Here is a 22177-nt window from a genome sequence, read left to right as displayed (position 1 = left end):
TTTTTGTTTTAATTTAAAAATAAAAAATAGATTTGTTTTGAGATTTTTAAGTTTTTATCATTTTTATTTAGATATAAATACAAAGTTAAAAGTGGAGGAAAGTGCAAAACTCCTCTCATCAGTTTTCCACTCTAATTTGTCCTCCTGTACTTTCTCTGTTTTTGTTTTCTGTTCATATTTTGTTTTTAAATCTAAAAATGCAAAAGAAATATCAACAGGTCTAAGAAACAAGTCTAAAAGACTTTTTATAATAACTTTAAAGAGTGATAACAAAAAACTTTAAAGTTCATCCAAAAGTAAATTAAAATCTAAAGTCTAAAAATTCAGATAATCTTGAAAAAGAATCCAAAATATTTCTTTCAGATTTTGTTTATGTTTAGAATGATTCTACACAAAGTGAAAGGTGTCTCAAGATTCTAAAATTTAGATAAAAATAAAAAAATACCCAAAATTCAGCAAACATGTGGCTCTCTCTAATAACAACACTACTTCCTTTGGAGAAATTTACATATTTCCTAAATTTTGGAAAATCTGGTCCCTTTTTTGAGCCCACTTCGAAAATCTCAAAGCTTAAACCTCCGTCCTGTAGGCTGCATAACTGTATAACTGTTCAGTGTCTATCTGCTATATTCTATTGTTGTGCTGATGTAATCAAAATACAAAATAAAATGTAAAAAAAAAAATAATTTCTAAAAAAAAACCTCACCATCAAAAAGATCCAAAAAATTTTAAAAAAAAAAGTTTTGCATTATCATAATCAGTTATCCACTTTATTCCACTTTTAATTTTGTATTTATATCTAAATAAAAACGATAAAAACTTTAAAATCTCAAAACAAACCTAATTTCATATTTTTAAATTAGACCAAAAAAGACAATTCTTTCAAAAAAACAAAACAAAAAAATCTGAAACTTTAGTTTTTCCTTGATGTTGAAAATAAATGTCTGTAGTTATGTTTAATTTGGACGTCCTCGTCTGTAATATTATATGCATATTAATAAAAAAAAAGCACTATGCGCGCCACAGCGCCCCCTTCAGTCAGACCAGCCCGCTATATAAGCAGAGCGCTCCGGGGCGCGCGCTCACTCTCGTGCCTGTCTCCGGCTCGGGCTCAGTGGTAGTATCAGCAGCGTAGGTGGAGCTGAAGCGGTGTTGGCCATGATCTCTCTGGATCTGGGCTGGGACGTGCTCGGCGTGTACGTGGAGAACCAGGTCTCGGTGGGTCTGCAGGGCTCGAGCGTGGGGCTGGCGCTCGCGCTGGGCTTCGGGGCCGCCTACGCATGCTACTACCTCACCTCCATCGCCAAGGTAGGACGCCGCGCCGTGCGGTGCAATGAGGTCCGATGAAAAACCATGCAATGCAATGCAATGTCATGCAATGCAATGCAGCGCATTGCATTGCATGACATTGCATTGCATTGCATGGTTTTTCATCGGACCTCATTGCATTGCTTTGCATTGCTTTGCATTGGAGGCAAATACAATGTATCCATCCTGAGTCCCGTTTCTCCTCTTTATTTCATCCTCATCTCCCCCAAAAACGTCACAACCATCCTCTCCGTCCCTTTATACCGCCTAATATGGTCATTTCCTGCCTCTCAGCAGCCTCAGACTGCAGGGTGTCACCGGCTTTTCCCATTTTGACCCTTATATCGGCCTCCTAGCACGATTATACTCGTTTTCCGGGTATATATTATGACTATTGTGAGGATTTTGCTCCATAAAGCCATAACCAGTGTCTGTGTGTGTGTATATGATTGATTTTCTATGAAAGTGACCGCGCTGTAGTGTCTGTTATATGTTGGGTGGTCAAGTTCACTATGAAAAAACAATGCCTGGTACCTTATTGGACATGTAAAACACCCCAAACAGGCTGTTATCGATCATATTTGTGATATATATTCATAAATATGACCTTTATGCCTGTAAAAATGTCCCTTTTCAGTTCATTTTGGGCGGATTGTAGGTTTCTCTTCCTCCTGCTGCTGCTTTTTAGCGCCCCTTGTGGCGAATGAAGGCGGTGCTTTTTTTCATGACAAAGCAAAAAAACTGTCACCCCGGTGTTGAAGGGGAACGCCAGCGATTTTTCAAATTTTCGGCATAATTAGATGGTTAAGATGTAAACAGAGTCGTTCAGAGTGGTTTGGTGTGAAACGCTCTGTTCTAGAGAAACTTAGAGTCTGAATTGTTCACAGTGGTGGTGATAGGAACCAGACGTCCACCTCTAAAAGCTCCTCACAGAAAGTTACTACATGAAATGGTTATGAATTCACTGCCTGATGACTGAGACACTGTTTTATATTAGTTTTAAAAGCCTGTTCATGGTGGAGGGATACATGCAGGGTGCTGTGAGGCAAAATAGTCCCCAAAGAAAACTTATTATTTCAGATGTTCCACTATTTTCCATCATCAACATTCCATATAAACTCAGAAGACTCGTGTAGGTTCACTGGTGGTTCTGGATAGTAAATAAAATGTCTATATTTATGTTGTAGTCATGGCGACCCCTGGTTCCTATCACCACCACTGTAAAGACATCTGAACCATTTCACAGCAAACCACTCTGAGTCACTCTGATTACATCTCACACACTGAGTTATGGAGGAATTTTGAAAAATTGGTGGAATTCCCCTTTAACTCAAGGTCCCTACAAAGAACAGGAGGCAGCATTTTAAGGTGAGCTGTGTTTTTTTTAGGTGCCCACGTGCCTCAGCTTTAATCTTTATGCTGCAGGTTTGATGACCTCCTTTAAAAATACAGACAGCCAATACAGTTGTAATGAAGGGGAAATCCACAGTTTTTCAAAATTCTTCCATAATTCGGTGTTTGAGATGTAAAGAGTGGTTTGGTGTGAAATGGTTGACTGTAGGGACTGAGTTTCTGAGTTTATATGGAATGTTGATGGTAAAATAGTGGAACATCTGAAATAATATGTTTTCTTTGGGGACTATTTTGCCTCATAACACCTTGCATGTATCCCTCCACCATGAATGGATTTTAAAAATATATGTTTAGACCACAATTTTCCATCTTTCTGTGAGGGAGTTTTTAGAGGTGGACGTCTGGTTCCTATCACCACCACTGTGAACAGTTCTGACTCAGTAAGTTTATTTAGAATGGAGAGTTTCACACCAAACCACTCTGAACGACTCTGTTTACGGCTCACTTCCAGAAAGCAAGTCCTATTTTTTATTTATTTAGTTTTTGTTGTGTTTGAGTGATTAAACCCTATCAAATCAGTCTGAAGCACTCATTAATTCACGTACATTAGAACTGACTGTCTGGTCCTGGAAATCAGAAGTAAAGTGCACAAGAAAGAATTAAACTGTAACAACAAAGACATTATTGTTATTGTATCATATAATGTTTATTGTCTATCAAATATGTCTCTAAAACTGAAAATCAATATGAGTGTAGGTCAGTATCACAGTATACCAGTACAGATTTTACATCACTCAGCCTTGTTTAGAGGCTGAAATCAAAAAAATATATGTCAGTAATTTTTACATTAATTTTTATTTAATAAATCATTATTCTTGTTATATTAAACTATGCAGGCATTGCTGTAATTGTGAGCTTTAATTGTAAAGTTTATGTTGGAACCAAAAGGGCTAACATCTTGAAAACTGTTCAATCAGGATTGATTTCTCTGTGGTATTTAGGCAGATACAGCTGAGCGAGCTCTCTCATTGGTTAGGACTTCAGGAGCTGAACAGAAGGCCTTCCTCGTTAGATTACCTACCAACGTAATTAGGACAGGACAGAGGAATCAACCAATCACACTTTGATTTACAGTTTACTGAGACTAAATGTCACTCTAGGCCTTCTGGAAGTTCTAGATACGTCACTGATTTTGAATATGATTTGTAGTCTAAGCAGGTTTTTGGTTAGTTAGGAATGGAAAACAGCAGCAGCAGCAGAGCTCTTTACTGAAAGAGTCACTCAAGCTCAGATACAGTTTATCTCTGTTATGAGCTTCAAATAAAAATGTGGGGTGTCTTTTACAAGATTTAAATGCCTGTTTAATATAGAAAGGCCAAAAAATGTTCATCTGAATCACTTTAGCTTGGCGCTAAAATACTACTAGAATCCCATAGGGCCGCTAGCAGAAAGTAGCATCACCGTAGAGGGGGGTTTTGACATTTATGGAAGAACTGAAGAATGGGCTCTAATAGTTTTAAAGTGAAACACATTCCTGGAGTTTATTTTTTCGTGTTAAATTGGCTTCCTGACAAACAAAACATCCTCTACTGTATATTTGATTTTTTTATCGCCAGTCGTTCCTCACGTCGCTCTCAAACTCCTGATTCATAATGAGCTGCAAACCCCTGCATGAGCTCCTAACCTGCTTCTGAAAGCACTGTTGGGCAGTTCAGCACCGCGTCTGCTGTGTGAAATAACTTCACTGAATCTCTCCGTCTGTCCTCCTGCTGTCTTTCAGAAGCCAAAGCTGATAGCAGGGGGGAAGAAGTTTTATGAATTCCTGAGGGACCACTGCCCCTGTGGTGACAGAGACGTATTACCCCCCCTTCTGGTGCTGGGAGAGCCGAGTACAGACCCTCCTCCGGCCCTTCGTTACCGCCAAACCCTGGGTGTCCTACAGGAAGTGAGTGTTTCATGTTAATCTTTTAAACTGCTTATTATTCGTTAACTACAGTAAGTTATTCAGTATCTACAATGAATTATTCAGTATCTACTATGAATTATTCAGTATCTACTATGAATTATTCAGTATCTACTATGAATGATTCAGTATCTACTACGTATTATTTAGTATCTACTATGAATTATTCAGTATCTACTATGAATTATTCGGTATCTTCTATAAATTATGTAACTACTATAAATTATTCAGTAACTACTATGAATTATTCAATATCCACTATGAATTATTCAGTATCTACTATGAATTATTTAGTATCTAATATGAATTTTTCAGTATCTACTGTGAATTTTTCAGTATCTACTATGAATAATTTAGTAACTACTATCAATTATTTAGTATCTACTACGAATTATTCAGTATCTACTATGAATTATTCAGAAAGTACTATAAATTATTTAACTACTATCAATTATTTAGTAACTACTATGAACTATTCAACATCCACTGTGAGTTATTCAGTGACTACTATACATTACTCAGTAGTTCCTATGAATTCTTTAGTATTTACTACAAATGATTCAATAACTACTATGAATTAATCAATAAATACTATTAATTGTTAAGTAGATACTATGAATTATTCAGTATCTACTATACTATACACTACTGTACTATAAAGTATCTCCTATACTGTACTTTGATCAGTTATTATCGTGCATTTGTCAGGATTGAGTATTTAAAGCATATTCAAGTCAAAAATGAAAATACAGTTTTTCTCCTTATTCCAAATGTATTCGAACATCCAAGACGTGTTTGTTGTCTGAAGTTCATTCTTCAGTTTTATACTGGAGCTACGTGGCTAATTATAGCTACCAAGAAATAACCAATCAGCTTGGTGCCAACTGAGTGCCTAATTCATCACACACTCGTCTGAAACTGTGTATAGTTGTTCACTGATCTTATCAGACTTGATCATGTGGTTTCTGACACCGTATGACTCACTGTTATCTATAAACATGGACTGAAGTACATTAACGCAGCTAGGAACAGTAGCCGCCTGGTCGCAGGCTGAGTTTAGTCCATGTTTATAGAGAACTGTGAGCCATACAGTGTCAGAAACCACATGATCAAGTCTGTTAAAGATTTCTGAACATCTACACACGGTTTGAGATGAGTCTGTGATGATTTAGGCCAGACTATCTTGTTGTACTTGACCTGTGTCCTTTTGCACGTTTTATCTGATTACAGCTCCTGACCAATCCGAGCCCATCAGCCTTATTTGAATGAGCACACAAAGGTTTCCTGTAGTTCAGCTCACTGTGAGGGTCTCTTCAGATTGACTTGATTGGCTGTTCAGACTCCTCTCACTGCAGGTTTTATCTGAGTGTCCATTTTCCTTTAAGATTGAGCTCTTTGCATATATTTGCATGCCGTTGTGACTTTGTCTGATGAGCAGAGAGCTGTGCTCTACTGTGACTGGCTGATGGGCTTGTAGTTGATGGAGATGGACTGTGCTTGGTGTGATGAGCGTGTTCTGTGTAGAGTTGGGCAATATGACAGCATTTATGGTTATCCTGAGAAATTACATCACAGTATGTCACAATATGCTTTTTTGTCAGAGCTTAGAAACATTTCCCAACTGCGTAGTTGATCACAGTTAGTCCTGTTTAAGTGGATTTGGTGCAGCTCAGTGTGTGCGGTGTTGAATACAAATAACTGTATTCATTGTTCTTGATAGTACTTTTAAATGAGCATTTATTATTTTCTGTTTCAACTTATTAGATACCATAAAATGTATATGTATCGCACCATATTGTGTATTGTCGAAACTTCAGGGTATTGTGTTTTTGCCAGTATCGCCCAGCTGCACATCTGTGTTACATATAGAGACGATAGTAAATACATCAGTTTGATATTTAACATATACACTCTAGCATTTATTTTAATATAATGAACATACATAACCGCTGTAACTAATGCTGAACTGAATATCATGATGACGTAGGGCTGGGCGATAAAACGATAACGATAATTGTGATATAACTTTCCTCGATAGAGAGATAAGAACGTGTTCGATAAATTTTCGCTATAATACACCATTCTCACACATCTGCGTTCTAGCGAAAGCCCTGGTGGCGTTTTATACTGCAAAGAAAGCAGCACTACTCTGCTGTCGCCACAAGAGGGCGCACTTTCAAGTTTTCCAACATAGTTAGAGAGAGGGCGGCGAGTGAAATGAGTCACCAAATATACTTTAGCAACGTCTGAAATGTGGAGTTATATATTCCCTGTTTGAGTGGAGCGACCGGCGATCTGCTCTCCTGTGACCGAGTGTGAGTGACGAAGTCAGTGGTGTTACTATACTGTCCTACAGTGAACTCACCTCTTTCTGTACATCCTAACAGCTTTAGCAGCGTTAAATCACGTCTGCTCCTCTCAACTACAGCACTGTTACAGCGCTCAGTCAGATCTTTTCTTTCTTAAATTATGACTGTTACAAAAACTGCGGCCGTGCTTTTCCAGCTGGTAAAAACAGCTGACCAGAAAGTTTCTCCCACTCTCCCATGACAGATTTCAACCAATCAATCAATCAACCTTTATTTAATCTCGGACATTGAGGGTGACCCTCATTTACAATGTGGCTGAGATGATACAGAACAAGGGATTGATCATGTGTAAGAAAATATCAAATAATAAAAATAAATTTAATTAAAAAAATTACTCAAATCAGTTAAGTAAAAAAAAATGAAACATTAATAATAAAAATACATAAAAATACAGCAGAAAATATAAAACTATAATTAAAACGCAGCTAAAATGTAAAAGTTAATAAAATCAAATCAAAATAGAATAAAAGGAGAAAAAGATCAAAAAGTAAACTAAAAATGTATTAACATGACTAAAATAATAATAAAATAATTATACTTAAAAATAAGAATATGAATTATAATAATTAAACAAACATATAAATAATAAAATAATGAAAATAAAACAATAATAGTAAAATAATCAGGTAAAACAGTGTGAGGCAGAGTGGAGGTGGTTAGAGAGTAAAAGTTTAGAATGACCCAGCGAGCTGAGCTTTAGTGTTTGTCATGTTCTGACCGCGAAGGATAGTTTAAAACAACAATAAACCACTCAGGAAAATTCAGCCTTCAAACGTGAAACAAATCATGATGTGACATTTATCGCGATGTGTATCGATATCGAACGATATGATGTTTTTATGGTGATAACATTTTTGGCCGTATCGCCCAGCCCTGCGATGACGATATGATAAAATATTATTTAAAGAGAGATCCATAAATATTTACATACAAGCAGCATTCATGCAAAGTAAAAGTAACCTATAATCTTTGTGTAGTTTCAATTTCCAAAACAGCCATAATAATAATAATAATTCATTAGTACTTGATCGTCGAGGATGGGTGGAGACACCGACTCTAAACCATAAATAAACAACAAAAACCATGATAACATAGTTTTAACAATGATTGTGCTCAGCTTTTGCAAATGCACTGGTTATCATTTAAAAGGTGGGTGTGTCAGCTACATATGAAGACTAATAACACTAAGATTAATAACACTAAGTGTTATTAATAACACTTAATAACACATTAATAACACTTATTTATTTACAGCCTTAATATATGACTGTCTTGTTTGAGTGTGAGTGATGTGCTTTTCCTCTGTGAAATTATATATTGTCAGGTAAATGTATGTAAAACAGGTGGTCTGACCTGCTGCCTCCCTCAGTTTTAACCTGGAGTCTTTGTTATTGCTGTACTAGCTGAGCCTTTTTGCTCTGGTAGGTCACATTACAGCCCACCAGCTGTTTCTATACACTCTGCAGGAGAACAACAGTGAACTGAAGTGTTTTAAAAGTCATAATAATCTTTACTGATAGAGCACTTTTCATGCAAGTGGCTGTTTACAGTGCTTTATCAGACAGGTGATAAATCTTAGCAGTAACAGAAGGAATTATGAGTACTAATTTAAAATCGTATAAGACAGTGAAACAGATGAAATTCTAAAGATAAATACCAAGAGACGTTTTATGACATGAAGGAACCATAACTGCAGGAAAAAAGGGCTTAAATACATGTCGAAATGTGAGCTAGACCCGAATGTGGACCGCAGAAATGGCCAAAATGTGCTTCTCTAAGATGCAGTTCAGTAGATATTAGAGGCATGACTGGTACAACTTGGCGGTCCTTCGAACTAAGCGAGAGCAAATTCAGCCAGGACGGCTTTGCTAATTACGCGTAGTAGCTAGCTAACGTGCAGGTGCTACTGTTCTCACTCTCTCTCTCTCTCTCTCTCTCTCTCTCTCTCTCGACCCGAGCTGCGTTCAAAAAACAAAATAAAATCACTTTTTTCAAAACAGATGAATAAAATTTTTGACGGGTGTCTTTTTACCTTGGTGCACCCCCAAAATTTAAACCTGTGGAGCAGTGAGTGTGTTTACATGCACTCAATAATCCAATCGTAATCAGATTTCTGCAGTTATCCGATTAGTCAAATGGGCAAGTAAACACCATACTCCGATCTAGAAATCCGATTAAGAAATCTGATAAAGAGAGCTAGTGCTGTGAACTCTTACTCTGATTTCTTTCTGATTTCTCAGTCTGCGCATGCGTGAAAACAGACGGTGGATGTCGCGAGACACAGCAAAACACTGTGGGAGCGGCGCTGAAACCAAACACGAAATTGAGTTTTACGTTATGTTTACGTCTCGTCTTCTTCTGTGAGTCTATTGGCTGGTTGTAAAGCAGAAATCTAATTACCGCCTGACTCATGTAGGCCCGGAGTTGAAGTGCATGTAAACATGTTGATCGGATTACTGACAAAATCTGATTTTCTGCAGTTATCGGATTATTAAGCGCATGTAAACACACTCAGTGATTTTCCAGCCTCTCCTTATCCGTCAGAAGTAATCAGGCAGTTATTGTTTTTGTTACTGTGCCTTTAAGACTGATATATGTAAATGAGCTCTGTAACAGTACAGTCTTCTCTCCAGTCTTTCGGATTAGCTTCAGGGCCAACATTCAATAATTAAGCGAGTGTAAGTGGGTTTATGTTGTAATGTATCTCACACTTGGCACCGTCTGGAGTAATCAGATACGTTACGTTCCAGAGTTCACTGGAGACTGAAGAGGAGAAGATACGCAGCAGATCCTGCACTGTATCGCTGCTGTTTTTTGCATTTTTAGCGTTTCAGTTTTTTACATAATTTGAAAATACCCTTGGTCCCATACATTGTGTGTAAATTTCATGATGAATGGACCAAAAGAAATGACCCAGAAATGACCTGGAAAAAAGTCTGGTTCCATTGACGTACATTAAAAGTAAAGTATGTTTTTTCCTTCTCCTGTAAAGTTACCATTTTGGAGATACGAGGTTTTGAATCGACAACAGCGATAATTACTTACATAGTTACGTTAAATAATAAATATAATAAAACAAAACAAAAAATAATAAAACAAATTCTCCTCTACGTACAAACACAAACGTGGTATGAATTGAAAGTTTACAGTCTGCTCTTTCCACAGCATCTCTGCATTGTTTCAACGAGCTGTGAACTAAACTAAAATGAGCTGAGTTAAACTAAGGCCCAGTCCCATTCCTTATTTTCACCCTCTACCCCTTGAACTCGAGTGTTGCCCCTTAGAACTGAGTTACAGGGTAGTGGTTGAAATCTTCCCTCTGAAATGGGACCCTCAAATAAAAAGAGCATCACTTCATTAACAGCTACCAGCGCTGCTCTGTAGGCGACCCTGCCAGTCTGCAGTGACAGCAGAGGAGGGTAAAGTTCAGCTCCTCACTGCTGGGCTTTAGTTACATTTAGGGCATCATATGCCTTTAAAGAGGGGGGCAATTATTTATTATCACCCACCCCTAATTCTTCAGTGATATGAAGCTGAAGTCAGATATTCACCAGCTTCTTGTTTGAATTTTCCCGTTCCACCTTAAATGGTGCAGCAGTTACATTCTGGCGCTTCAGGCATCAGAACTGCAGGACTATTTAAGGTGGAACGGGAAATTTAGCTAGCTAGGTACCGAAACATCAGCATATTAGTAGCAATTTTTATGCTTGTTACGAAGAAAAGGACCAAAATACACTGAAACGACACTAAACTAAGATAAAACGTGGTTAGCGTAATTTTTTAACAGAGAAAATTCTCCCATTTGTGGGTTTCTTTGGTCTCTTGTTCTCCATCTTGCTCGTTTTTCTATTTTTTGTGTCTCTGAAAAACCTCGATTTGGAGGGTCATGTAGCCCCAACACTTCGCCCTACCCCTCTATCTCAACAAGAACCGGGACACCCTACCCCTAGACATGAACGCACAAAACATAGGGTAGGGCTGAGTGGTAGGGGTGAGGGGTGAAATGGGATTGGGCCTAAAAGTAAGAAGAGGTGACTCAAGGTGTGAACAGAATGAGGCGAAACAGGAGGGCTGATGATGAAATGGGGAGGAACGTCTGAGTGTCTCGAGGTTCTCTCTGCAGTGTGAAGTGATGAGAAGAGCAGAGGGGCCTGTTTGATGAGGGAGGGGCTGAGTCTGCTCAGCAGTGCTGTCTCTGTGGGCTATTGTGCTGCTCTGAGTGACTGAAGGTGGTGCTCTGGAACTCAAGGGCGTTTGTTTGACCGGCTGCGGCAGCTGCGCATTCTCTCCTCGGTTACATCACGCGCGCAGAGACGCAGAGAAAGGTGTGATGTCATCCGCCCGAGCCTGTCTGAGCGCGCGAGGCTGGCGGCGCCCCAGACTCGGGTGTGAAATCACAACATCTGCTCTGAAACAGATCCTACAGCGAGCGCTGAACCCAGAGCCGTGTTCGACTCGCTCAGGCATGCTCAGCTTATCCAGCCTCTTACATGCATATGCATAAACTATTCATATATGCAAATTAACATATGCATGCGGGTATAAGGTACTATGGAAGACCATGTGGAGACCACGGCTCATTTATTTAACTTCCAGTCAGAGTACAAGTTATTAATTATTCAGGAGATATAAGATACATACACTTAAAAAGGATGGTTCTTTAAGGGTTCTTTGGTAAAGAAAACACTCGAAGAACCCTTTGCATGCGTAAATCGCTCTTTGCATCATGAAAGGGGTCTTCAGATGGGGGATGTGATGTAGATAGTTCTATATAGAAGCTTTTTGAAAGGGGTTCTATGTAGCATCAAAAAGGGTTCTGCTATTGTTACGATGTCAAGCTTGTAACACTTGAAGAACCCTTTTGGGTGCTATGTAGAACCCTTTTCAAAAAAGATTCTGTATAAAACCATCTATAACACATTCTTGATACAAAGAACCCTTAAAACATGCAAAGGATCGTTTCTTTTCTTTTCTTCAAGGGTTCTTTAGTAAAGAAAACACCTAAAGAACCCTTTGCATGCATCATGAAGGGGTTCTTCAGATTCTTCAAATGTGCTGTAGGTAGTTTTATATAGAAGCTTATAGAAAATTGGTTCTATATAGCATCAAAAAGGGTTCTGCTGTTGTTATGATGTCAAGCTTTTAACAATAGAAGAACCCTTTGGGTGCTATATAGAACCTTTTTAAAAAGATGCTATATAGAACCATCTACAGCGTATTCTCCATCTGAAGAACCCTTTCATGATGGAAAGAGCCCTTTAATCACGCAAAGCGTTTTTCATTTGTCATGATTCTGTATAGAACCATTTTCATTACTAAAGAACCCCATAAAGAACCATATTTTTTAAAGTGCACTCAATGAAGGAAAACGTCCAGATTTCTGAGGAGATATAAGATAATCCACACACTTAAGAAAAGACGGTTCTTCAAGGGTTCTTTAGTATAGAAAACACTCAGAGAACACTTTGCATGCATAAATGGTTCTTTGCATCATGAAAGGGTTCATCAGATTGTGGCAGAATGTGCTGTAGGTGGTTTTATATAGAGGCTTTTTGAAAAGGGTTCTATATAGCACCAAAAAGGGTTCTGCTATTGTAACAAGCTTGACATTGTAACAAGAAGAACCCTTTTTGGTGCTATATAGAACCCTTTTCAAAATGGTTCTATATAAAATCATCTATAGGACATTCTGCCACAATCTGAAGAACGCTTTCTTGATGCAAAGAACCCTTTAATCTTGCGAAGCATTGTTTCTTTTTCTTTTCTGCAAGGGTTCTTTAGTAAAGAAAACTCTCAAAGAACGCTTTGCATGATTATAGGGTTCTTTGCATCACGAATGGGTTCTTCAGATTCTTCAAATGTTTGAAAAGGGTTCTATACAGCACCAAAAAGGGTTCTTCTGTTGTTATGATGTCAAGCTTGTAACAATAGAAGAACCCTTTTGGGTGCTATATAGAACCCTTTTCAAAGAGGTTCTATACAGAACAATCTACAGCACATTCTCCATCAATCTTTGTGATGAAAAGAACTCTTTAATAGTGCAGAGGGTTTTTTGATGTTCATCGTTCTGTATAGAACCATTTTCTTTACTAAAGAACCGTTAAAGAACCATCTTTTTAAGAGTGCACTTATATAATGAAGGTCTATGTGAAAAAAACAGGAGTTTCCAAAAATGGAGTTCAAAAACTGATTAAAAGCTACAAAGAAACTGGGGCTATCCTAACAACCACCTGGAAGACCTGGTAGACCCCAAAACTGCCCCCATCAGATAAACAGCACTTAAAGCTTTCATCTCTGAGAGAGAGGAGAAAATCAAGTTGCTTCAGATCTGAAAACATCCACAGGTGTTTCTGTCCATCCTTCCACTGTGAGAAGACGACTCAGCGCTGTGGGTCTGAAAGGATGTGTAGCTGCCATGAAGCCTCACTAAAGGTCCCACTAAAGTGTGATGTAGATTCCTATGTTTAAATTTTTGTGCTCAAAAAGGTGATTTATGACAAAAACGCAATGAAAATGTACACTTTTAGCTTTTTTTTTAAGGTCATGATATTTATACATGAAAATAAATTTGACCTCAACATTTGAAAGCAGCGTTATTACATGAGAAGAGTAGATTAGACCGCAGATATAGCCCCCGTTTGCTGCTGCCTCAAAGGGTTAAAGCTACTTCAGGACAGCAGCTGCTGGCAATATTGCTTTGCTGACAAAACAGAGCTGAACTGCTGATGGAGCTTCTGGGTGAGAGCTCTTCTCCTCCTCTGTGAGTGTGATGCTGCGAGCGCTCGGAGCAGAGCGGAGGCTGATCCTGGAGTGCATTTTTAATACAGGCTCTGAAATTACACTCTGGTTTAGCGTGATCTCTCGCTCTGAGAGAAGCTGAGTCAGTGCCGAGAGCGTCGACTGTAATCCAGCACTCAAAGCTGCCGATCCGCTGCTGCGTCACCCCGTCGGGCCCACGCCGAACTTCCACCATCAACTGATAACGCATCAAAGCTCAGAGATGTAGAGTTAGAGCTGGGAGAAATGGCAAAAAATATAATCTGAAATTGTAACAAATTTTCACATGATATTTACATTTTCTGACATCTGATGAGTTGGAAGAGACAAAAAAAGAAAACAGTCAGATATTTGAAAAATACCATCAGAGCTATAAGTGGGTCATTCTACAGAAACGTCCACTTTTCTCCCAGGCACTGGTGTTACAGATCCTCATTGGTGTTCCACATAATAAAGGAAACAGACATTTTTAATGAACAATGCATTTTACTAAATGTCTGCTACAGAGCATCAAACCACGTCAATCATGGAACAACCACTAAAATATGTAATTTAATCCATTTGTATTCTATTTTTCACAGTTACCTCAGAATAAAGTCGGTCACACCAGTGACTTCAGCTAAAAGCTTCATATGAAATCATGAGCTGAATGAGAAAATCTCTGATAACTGAAAGACACAGTGGACCCACCATGTGCTTTTCTTCATAGATCCTCAGAAAACAGGTAAAAGGAAGCCAAGTGATGTCATCAGTGTGACTTATTTCAAAATAAAAGATTTTTAGTTACGCAGTAACACCAGTGACACGACTCCTGGGGAACTTTCATTATAAATTTTATAATATTTATTTGCCATTTGTTTTCTTTATGTCATTTAATTTATATATTTCATAGTCATGTATAGATTATTGTAGTTAAAACTGCAGAAAAACATGTTTTACCTCAAAATCTGGCCTCAGCCTTCACACATGACTGTGGGGACGAGCTCTTCTGTGGTGCTTGGAATTCTATAGAATTGATTTAAAAACCAATGTTGCTAAATTGAGGCTCAAGAAGGTGTAATTGTTAAAATAACGTGTTTTACTTTAAAATGTAAATAAATTGTAACCCTAACGTTTTTAAGTGTAATATATCTGTAAACGCTAGGGACACAAAAATGGATGTTTCTGTAGTGTTTCAATTATTTTTATTCAGTGTTTCACAGACTTTGCTGCTCTAAAGCTGATTAAAAGGACTAATTATCCTCACTTTGTAATGAATCAAGTAGTTTGGTGTTCTTGCAGTCCGCGATATGCTCAGAAAAACATTTTCATTCATTCATTCATTCATTCATTCATTCATCATCTTTAACCGCTTAATCTAGCTAGGGTCGCAGTAGCAGTAGGGAGAGCAGAGAATCCCAGACGACCCTGTCCCGCTCAACTTCCTCCAGCTCGTTCTGGAGGACCTCGAGCCACACCACACCCAGGCCAACTTGGAGATATAATCCCTCCAGCGGGTCCTAGGACGACCCTGGGTTCTCGTCCCAGTAGGCCGTGCCTGGTAAACCCCAACCGGGAGGCGTCCAGGGGGCCTCCTGATCAAAAAACCATATTGTGAAATATTGTGATGCAATTTATCACAATAACGATATATATTGCCATGTTGCCCAGCTCTATATACAGTTTTTTGTTATGTATTCGATTTACATCACATAATTATTTAAACGTCTTTATGTTTGGTTAAATTGATTGAGCAGGAAATACACCAGTTTCAGCTTTTGCTAGCCAGCTAAATTAACATCGTAGCAGACCCCATTAGCTACAGTAGTGTAGCTGAGGTTACTCTAATTTACCAACAGTATTTTTCTCATTGTGCTGCCATCGATACCGACATTACAGCAACCCAGACAGTGAGAGGATGGTCATTGTTGGCCCACTGAGGCAAAGCTGGCAGCCCACTTGCTTCTTGGGCCCAACCCCATTTCACCCCTCGCCCCTACCACTTAGCCCTACCCTTCTGTTTTGGGCAGTCATGCCTAGAGATAAGGCGTCCTGATTCTTGTTGAGATAGAGGGGTAGGGTGAAGTGTTGGGGCTACACGACCCTCCAAACGGAGGTTTTTCAGAGGCTCCAAACGGAGAGTTATGAGAAAAAAAAACGGCAAGATGGAGAACATGAGACCAAAGAAACCCACAAATGTGAGAATTTTCTCTGTTTCCACTGTATTATCGTAGTTTAGTGTTGTTTCAGTGTATTATGGTCCTTTTCTTCAAAATAAGCTTAAAAAAATCACTAGTAGTTTGCTAATGTGTCGCTAGCTAGCTAACTTTCCCGTTCCACCTTAAATAGTCCTGCAGTTTTGACGCCTGAAGCGCCAGAATGTAACTGCTGCTCCATTTAAGGTGGAGCGGGAAAATTCAAACAAGAAGCTGGTGAATATCTGACTTCAGCTTCATATCACTGAAGAATTAGTGGTGGGTGATAATAAATAATTGCCCCCCTCTTTGAAGTCATATGATGCCCTAAATGTAACTAAAGCCCAGCAGTGAGGAGCTGAACTTTACCCTCCTCTGCTGTCACTGCAGACTGGCAGGGTCGCCTACAGAGCAGCGCTGGTAGCTGTTAATGAGGTGATGCTCTTTTTATTTGAGGGTCTCATTTCAGAGGGAAGATTTCAACCACTCTTCCTTATAACTCAGTAACTCAGTGTAAGGTGACACTCGAAAACAAGGTGTAGGGGTAAAAATAAGAAACGGGATTGCTCAACATTTTCTGGGTGGCCCCCTTGTGGTTATGCAGAGGATTAGACAAAATGCCACTTTATCACTCATTTTTCACTCGCAGTACAAATTTACTTATTTTCTCTTAGTTTTTTTGTTTTATTATCCTTATAACGTTGTCCTATAACTGACCACACATGTACACATATACACAATACATGAATTTTACAGTATTCTACTACAGGTGTTTATTTAGATATTTGAAGTAAAGTACTAGAGCACATATACTGTAAACAAACCTACGGCTAGCAAAAGTTAAGAGAACACAGTTTTGCTTCTAGATTTGTCTTTAATGTGCCCAGTCATTGTATGGATTTGGATCACACCATTCAGTAAAGTAAGAGCGATTCAGATCCATCAAGGCGATCGTTTTCCTTAAAGCGTTTGAATGAACTCAGCAAAACAGGTTTTTCAGTGTGTATAGCACCATGCAAATCAGCACAAGCCATGCAGATATGCTTCACATGCGAAGGACATTAGCAGGTTTGTTATGTGGATGTGTATGTGGGAATTGGCTGTGGTCACCAAGCCTTTTCCATTATACTGCAGAAACATCACTGCATCATCGTGACTGTGTAGAATTAGTTTAAACTGCCCTTTTGTAGAATTAGTTTAAACTGCCCTTTTGTAGAATTAGTTTAAACTGCACTTTTGTAGAATTAGTTTAAACTGCACTTTTGTAGAATTAGTTTAAACTGCCCTTTTGTAGAATTAGTTTAAACTGCCCTTTTGTAGAATTAGTTTGACAACTGCCTTTTAGCAGTTTTCAAGCCTTTGAGAAGTTAACTGTGTAGAATTAGTTTAAACTGCACTTTTGTAGAATTAGTTTAAACTGCCCTTTAGATTTTCAGGCTTTGTTTTATTTAGAGACCAGGAAATCTTACACTGATGTGTTTGAAAGCAATTTCAAGACTTACTTGAATAGTATACTATTCCCATTTCCATTTCCATCACCAAACACAATCCAAACCGAATTTAACACCAACCAAACTTAACTCCATCCTCAAACCCAAACCCAACCCCAACCCCAACCCAATCCTAAACCCATCCCCATCCTCATTCCCAACCCTATACCCTTCCCCATACCCACCCCATCCTCGTCTATATCCCCACCCCATTCCATACCCAACCCCTTACTCATACCCCCCCCAATCCCATCCCAATCCCTAACCCCATCCCCAAACCCATCCCCAATCCCTAACCCCATCCCCAATCCCATCCCCATCCTCATCCTCAATCCCATCCCCAAATCCATCCCCATCCTCTATCCCATCCCCAAATCCATCCCCATCCTCTATCCCATCCCCACATCCATCCCCATCCTCAATCCCATCCCCTAACCCACGCTTAATGTTTGTACTTTATGCCTTGATTGGTGTGAGAAGAGTTTCCTTTTTGAATGTTAATGTTAACAGTTTAGAGGCTGATGTTGATTTTCTCCAGATAACTTGTTGTAGTCTGAGGCTTAATTAAGATGTTTTTTACCAATTTGAAGTGTAATTTCATAATTCTCATCAGTCCTCTTTAAAGAGGTTACGTAAGCAACCCGTCACCAGGATGGTGGAACTTGGACCGGTGTTACATCCTCCCTGTGAACAGCATGTGTGTATGAGAAAACGTCTAGTATAGTAACATTATTTATTTAGGATGGTGAACATGCTTCTGAGTGCGCTTTGCAGATTCGGGTGTAAGGCTACATCTAAAACTGGTTGCACTTGTAAGTGTTCATGGTTCATTCATGTTTGTGTGTCTGTTTGTGGATATTTGTCCTGCAGTGAGCTGATCAGGGCACCAGATGGAGGCCAGATTTCTCTGGACTGGTTTGATAATGACTCCAGCACCTCCCACCCGGACCCATCAAGCCGCCCCACCGTCCTGCTGCTGCCAGGCCTGACCGGAACCAGTCGAGAGTCCTACATCCTGCACATGGTCCAACAGAGCCGTGAGCTGGGATACAGGTGAGTCATAACCGAAGCCAAACACATACCCTGTAACTCAGCTCAGATCCAAATATTTAAGTCTTCGCATTTGGCAGCCTTACAATTTAGTTACGTTACATAAGGAGGTAGGTTTGTGAACATCGTGAACAAGCTTCCTATTGGTGAAGCATGGGGTGGTTGCCTGGGCCCAAATGCCAACTCCAAAACACAACCCATAAGCCCAAATGCCAACTCCAGACCCTAAGCCCTAAGCCCAAATGCCAACTCCAAACCCTAAGCCCTAAGCCCAAATGCCAACTCCAAACCCTAAGCCATAAGACCAAATCCCAACTCCAGACCCTAAGCCATAAGACCAAATGCCAACTCCAAACCCTAAACCAAAAACCGTTCCCCACCATAAACCCACCCCAACTTAATTCTAACTCTAACACCAAGCTAAAGACCATCTCCACCCCCAAACACAGTCTCAAACCATACATAATTCATCCTGACCCAAAAACTACCCAACTCATCACCTGCTCTAACCCTAAACCAAATCCCCTATTCCGCCTCAAATCCAGCAACAACCCCAAACCCAACTATAACCCCAAATGCTAACAGAACCCAAATTCTTGCCCATCAACATCCCCAATACCATCCCCATTGCTATTTCCATCCCCATCACCAAACACAGCCCAAACCCAACTTATCACCAACCAAACTAAACCCCATCCTCAAACCCAACCCCAACCCAATCCTAAACCCATCCTCAACACCATCCTCATTCCCAACCCTATACCCTTCCCCATACCCACCTCATCCTCATCTATATCCCCACCCCATTCCATAACCAACCCCTTACTCATACCCTCCCCAATGCCATGCCAATCTCTAACCCCATCCCCAAACCCATCCCCATCCTCAATCCCATCTCCAAACCTATCCCCATCCTCAAACCTATACCCAAACCCATCCTCAATCCCATCCCCAAACCCATCCCCATACTCAATCCCATCTCCAAACCTATCCCCATCCTCAATCCTATACCCAAACCCATTTCCTTACTCCATCCCATCCCCAAATCCATCCCCATCCCCATCCTCAATCCTATACCCAAACCCATCTCCTTACTCCATCCCATCCCCAAATCCATCCCCATCCTCAATCCTTTACCCAAACCCATCTCCTTACTCCATCCCATCCCCAAATCCATCCCCATCCTCAATCCTTTACCCAAACCCATCTCCTTATTCCATCCCATCCCCAAATCCATCCCCATCCTCAATCCTTTACCCAAACCCATCTCCTTACTCAATCCCATCCCCAAATCCATCCCCATCCTCAATCCTTTACCCAAACCCATCTCCTTACTCAATCCCATCCCCAAATCCATCCTCATCTTCAATTCCATACCCAAATTCTCAATATGTAAGTCTAATGTATTATAAGCATTTTTAACCCCTGAAAATCCCAGGCTTATTACATACTATGTCTTATTATTTAGTAACTACAGGGACATCAGTGCAAACTGGTTGAGCCATTCTTAGGTCATACATAATAAAACGTTGAGCCTCCCATTGGGCCCTGGCTATTTAAGTGGTGAAGAAGCAAGAATTCTTTATAAATACTGTTATTACTACCACTGGAGATGTATTGGTGCTGTAGCTCTGTATGTAAATATTTATTTGCGGTGAGGTCCAGATGTGTTTGAAAGCAGGCAGTCTGCTGCACCTGTGCCAGAATAACACCTGTAGCTGTGGTTTCACTGCAGTGTCTGAGCAAGAGCAGCAGCAGCAGGTGTGAGAGCCACATCAAAAGAGGCAGCCACACTGACTAGAAAGAGAAAAGAGGAAGAGGGAGGGAGGGAGAGAGAGAGAGAGAGAGAGAGAGAGGTAGCACTGAACAGCTGAGCCCAGCATTAAAGCTGCGCTGAGCTGAGAGACCCTGCTCGTCAGACACTGTGATTAACACACAGACAGAAAGAACTATGGGTAATGGGGGGTTTAAAGCCCACTCAGCATCTTGTAGCTGGAGCCCGCCTGCTGTGTTTAATGAATTAAAGCTTAGCTCAGTAGCCCAAATCACTATGACTTAATACTGCAGCAAAAAAATTCACTCGGTCTAGCCGAGCGCTGACCGCCACTGGACACTTTCATTCTGGAGCAGGCGTTCTGAGAGAAAGCAAAATTGCTCTGGGCTTATTAGAATTGAAAAAGTTTAATCAATATGATTTTGGCTGATCATCCCTAATATTTTTGTAATTTATAAGTATTTAATGCTGCAATAAATTGAGAAAATAACATACAAAATGTAACAAACAACTTGTATATTTAGGTGCGTTAGGCACATTAAATCATTTTACAGTAACAAACACTGATAAGATTTTTTTCTGATGGGGTTTTGTGAAGTCATTGATTATTTACACCGATCAGGCATAACATTCTGACCACCGCCTTGTTTTTACACTCATTGTCCACTTTATCAGCTAGTCTTACTATATAGGTGCACTTTGTAGTTCTACAGTTACAGACTGTAGTCCATCTGTTTCTCTGATACTTTGCTAGCCCCCTTTTACCCTGTTCTTCAGTGGTCAGGACCCCAATGGACCCTCACAGAGCAGGTGCTATTTGGGTGCTGCATCATTCTCAGCACTGTAGTAACACTGACATGGTGGTGGTGTGTTAGTGTTGCGCTGGTCTGAGTGGATCAGACACAGCAGTGCTGCTGGAGAACCTGTACCTGAAGGATATCGGATGTACAGTTTTCATACAGCAATCGTCCAAAACAAAATTTATTAAAAAAGAAAATCTCTCACACTGTCCTTCATAGGCATCACATAGACACACATATATACTAGCACACATATATGCACACATGTTAGCAACCACCTGGGATAACACAGCAATGGCTTAGCAGCACCTTAGCAACCATATAAGGAACCATAGCAATGGCCTAGCAAAACCTTAGCAACCATATAAGGAACCATAGCAATGACCTAGCAACACCTTAGCAACCACCTGGGATACCATAGAAATGGCCTAGTAACACCTTAGTGGCCACCTGGGATAACATAGAAATGGCCTAGTAACAACTTAGCAACCACCTGGGATACCATAGAAATGACCTAGTAACACCTTAGTGGCCACCTGGGATAGCATAGAAATGGCCTAGTAACACCTTAGCAACCACCTGGGATACCATAGCAAAGGCCTAGTAACACCTTAGCAACCACCAAGGATAATATAGTGACCTAGCAACACCTTAAGGACCACCTGGGATAACATAGCAAAGGCCTACCAGCACCTTAACAACCACCTGGGATGCCATAGCAACGACCTACCAGCACCTTAATGACCACCTGGGATGCCATAGCAATGGTCTAGCTAAACCTTCCTGCAGGTGCTTTGCTGTCATACGGGGTTTGGTTTGCCTTTTCCAGCCAGCATACAAGCAGTTCTGTTTGAGAGTGTTTTAATCTCCCGATCTTGCCTTGACTTGCACAGTTCCCCTTAACTGCCATTGCTTAATGAAAAAGCTGGAAACACTTCGGTGTCTTTTCATAACCTCCCCTGCTTTGTAGCATCATTCAGCTTCATTTTCAGAGTCAGAAAGTTATTACACTCTGAAACTGTCATCACCTGATAAGTCCTAATGACAGTTCTTGACCTTAACTAGACCTAACGAGCCAGTTAAGGCCTAATGAGTTATAAGTTCTGAAACATGGGTGTC

General features: G+C 40.0%; 1 protein-coding gene across 1 annotated transcript in view; it reads left to right on the top strand.

Annotated features, from left to right (window-relative positions):
- The first annotated feature begins 1102 nt into the window (after positions 1-1102).
- Positions 1103-22177, top strand: part of abhd3 (abhydrolase domain containing 3, phospholipase) — a 46500-nt gene continuing 25425 nt past the window's right edge. Inside the window, 4 exon segments of the mRNA XM_036596566.1 lie at positions 1103-1308; positions 4442-4498; positions 4500-4606; positions 18305-18487. Of these exon segments, the coding sequence (XP_036452459.1) occupies positions 1159-1308; positions 4442-4498; positions 4500-4606; positions 18305-18487 (497 nt within the window). The 5' untranslated portion in view covers positions 1103-1158.

The sequence above is a fragment of the Colossoma macropomum genome, unplaced genomic scaffold (genome assembly GCF_904425465.1).
Source record: "Colossoma macropomum unplaced genomic scaffold, Colossoma_macropomum, whole genome shotgun sequence".
NCBI lineage: Eukaryota > Metazoa > Chordata > Actinopteri > Characiformes > Serrasalmidae > Colossoma > Colossoma macropomum.
Note: the sequence above shows the minus strand (reverse complement) of the source record. Positions and strands in the feature narration are given on the sequence as shown.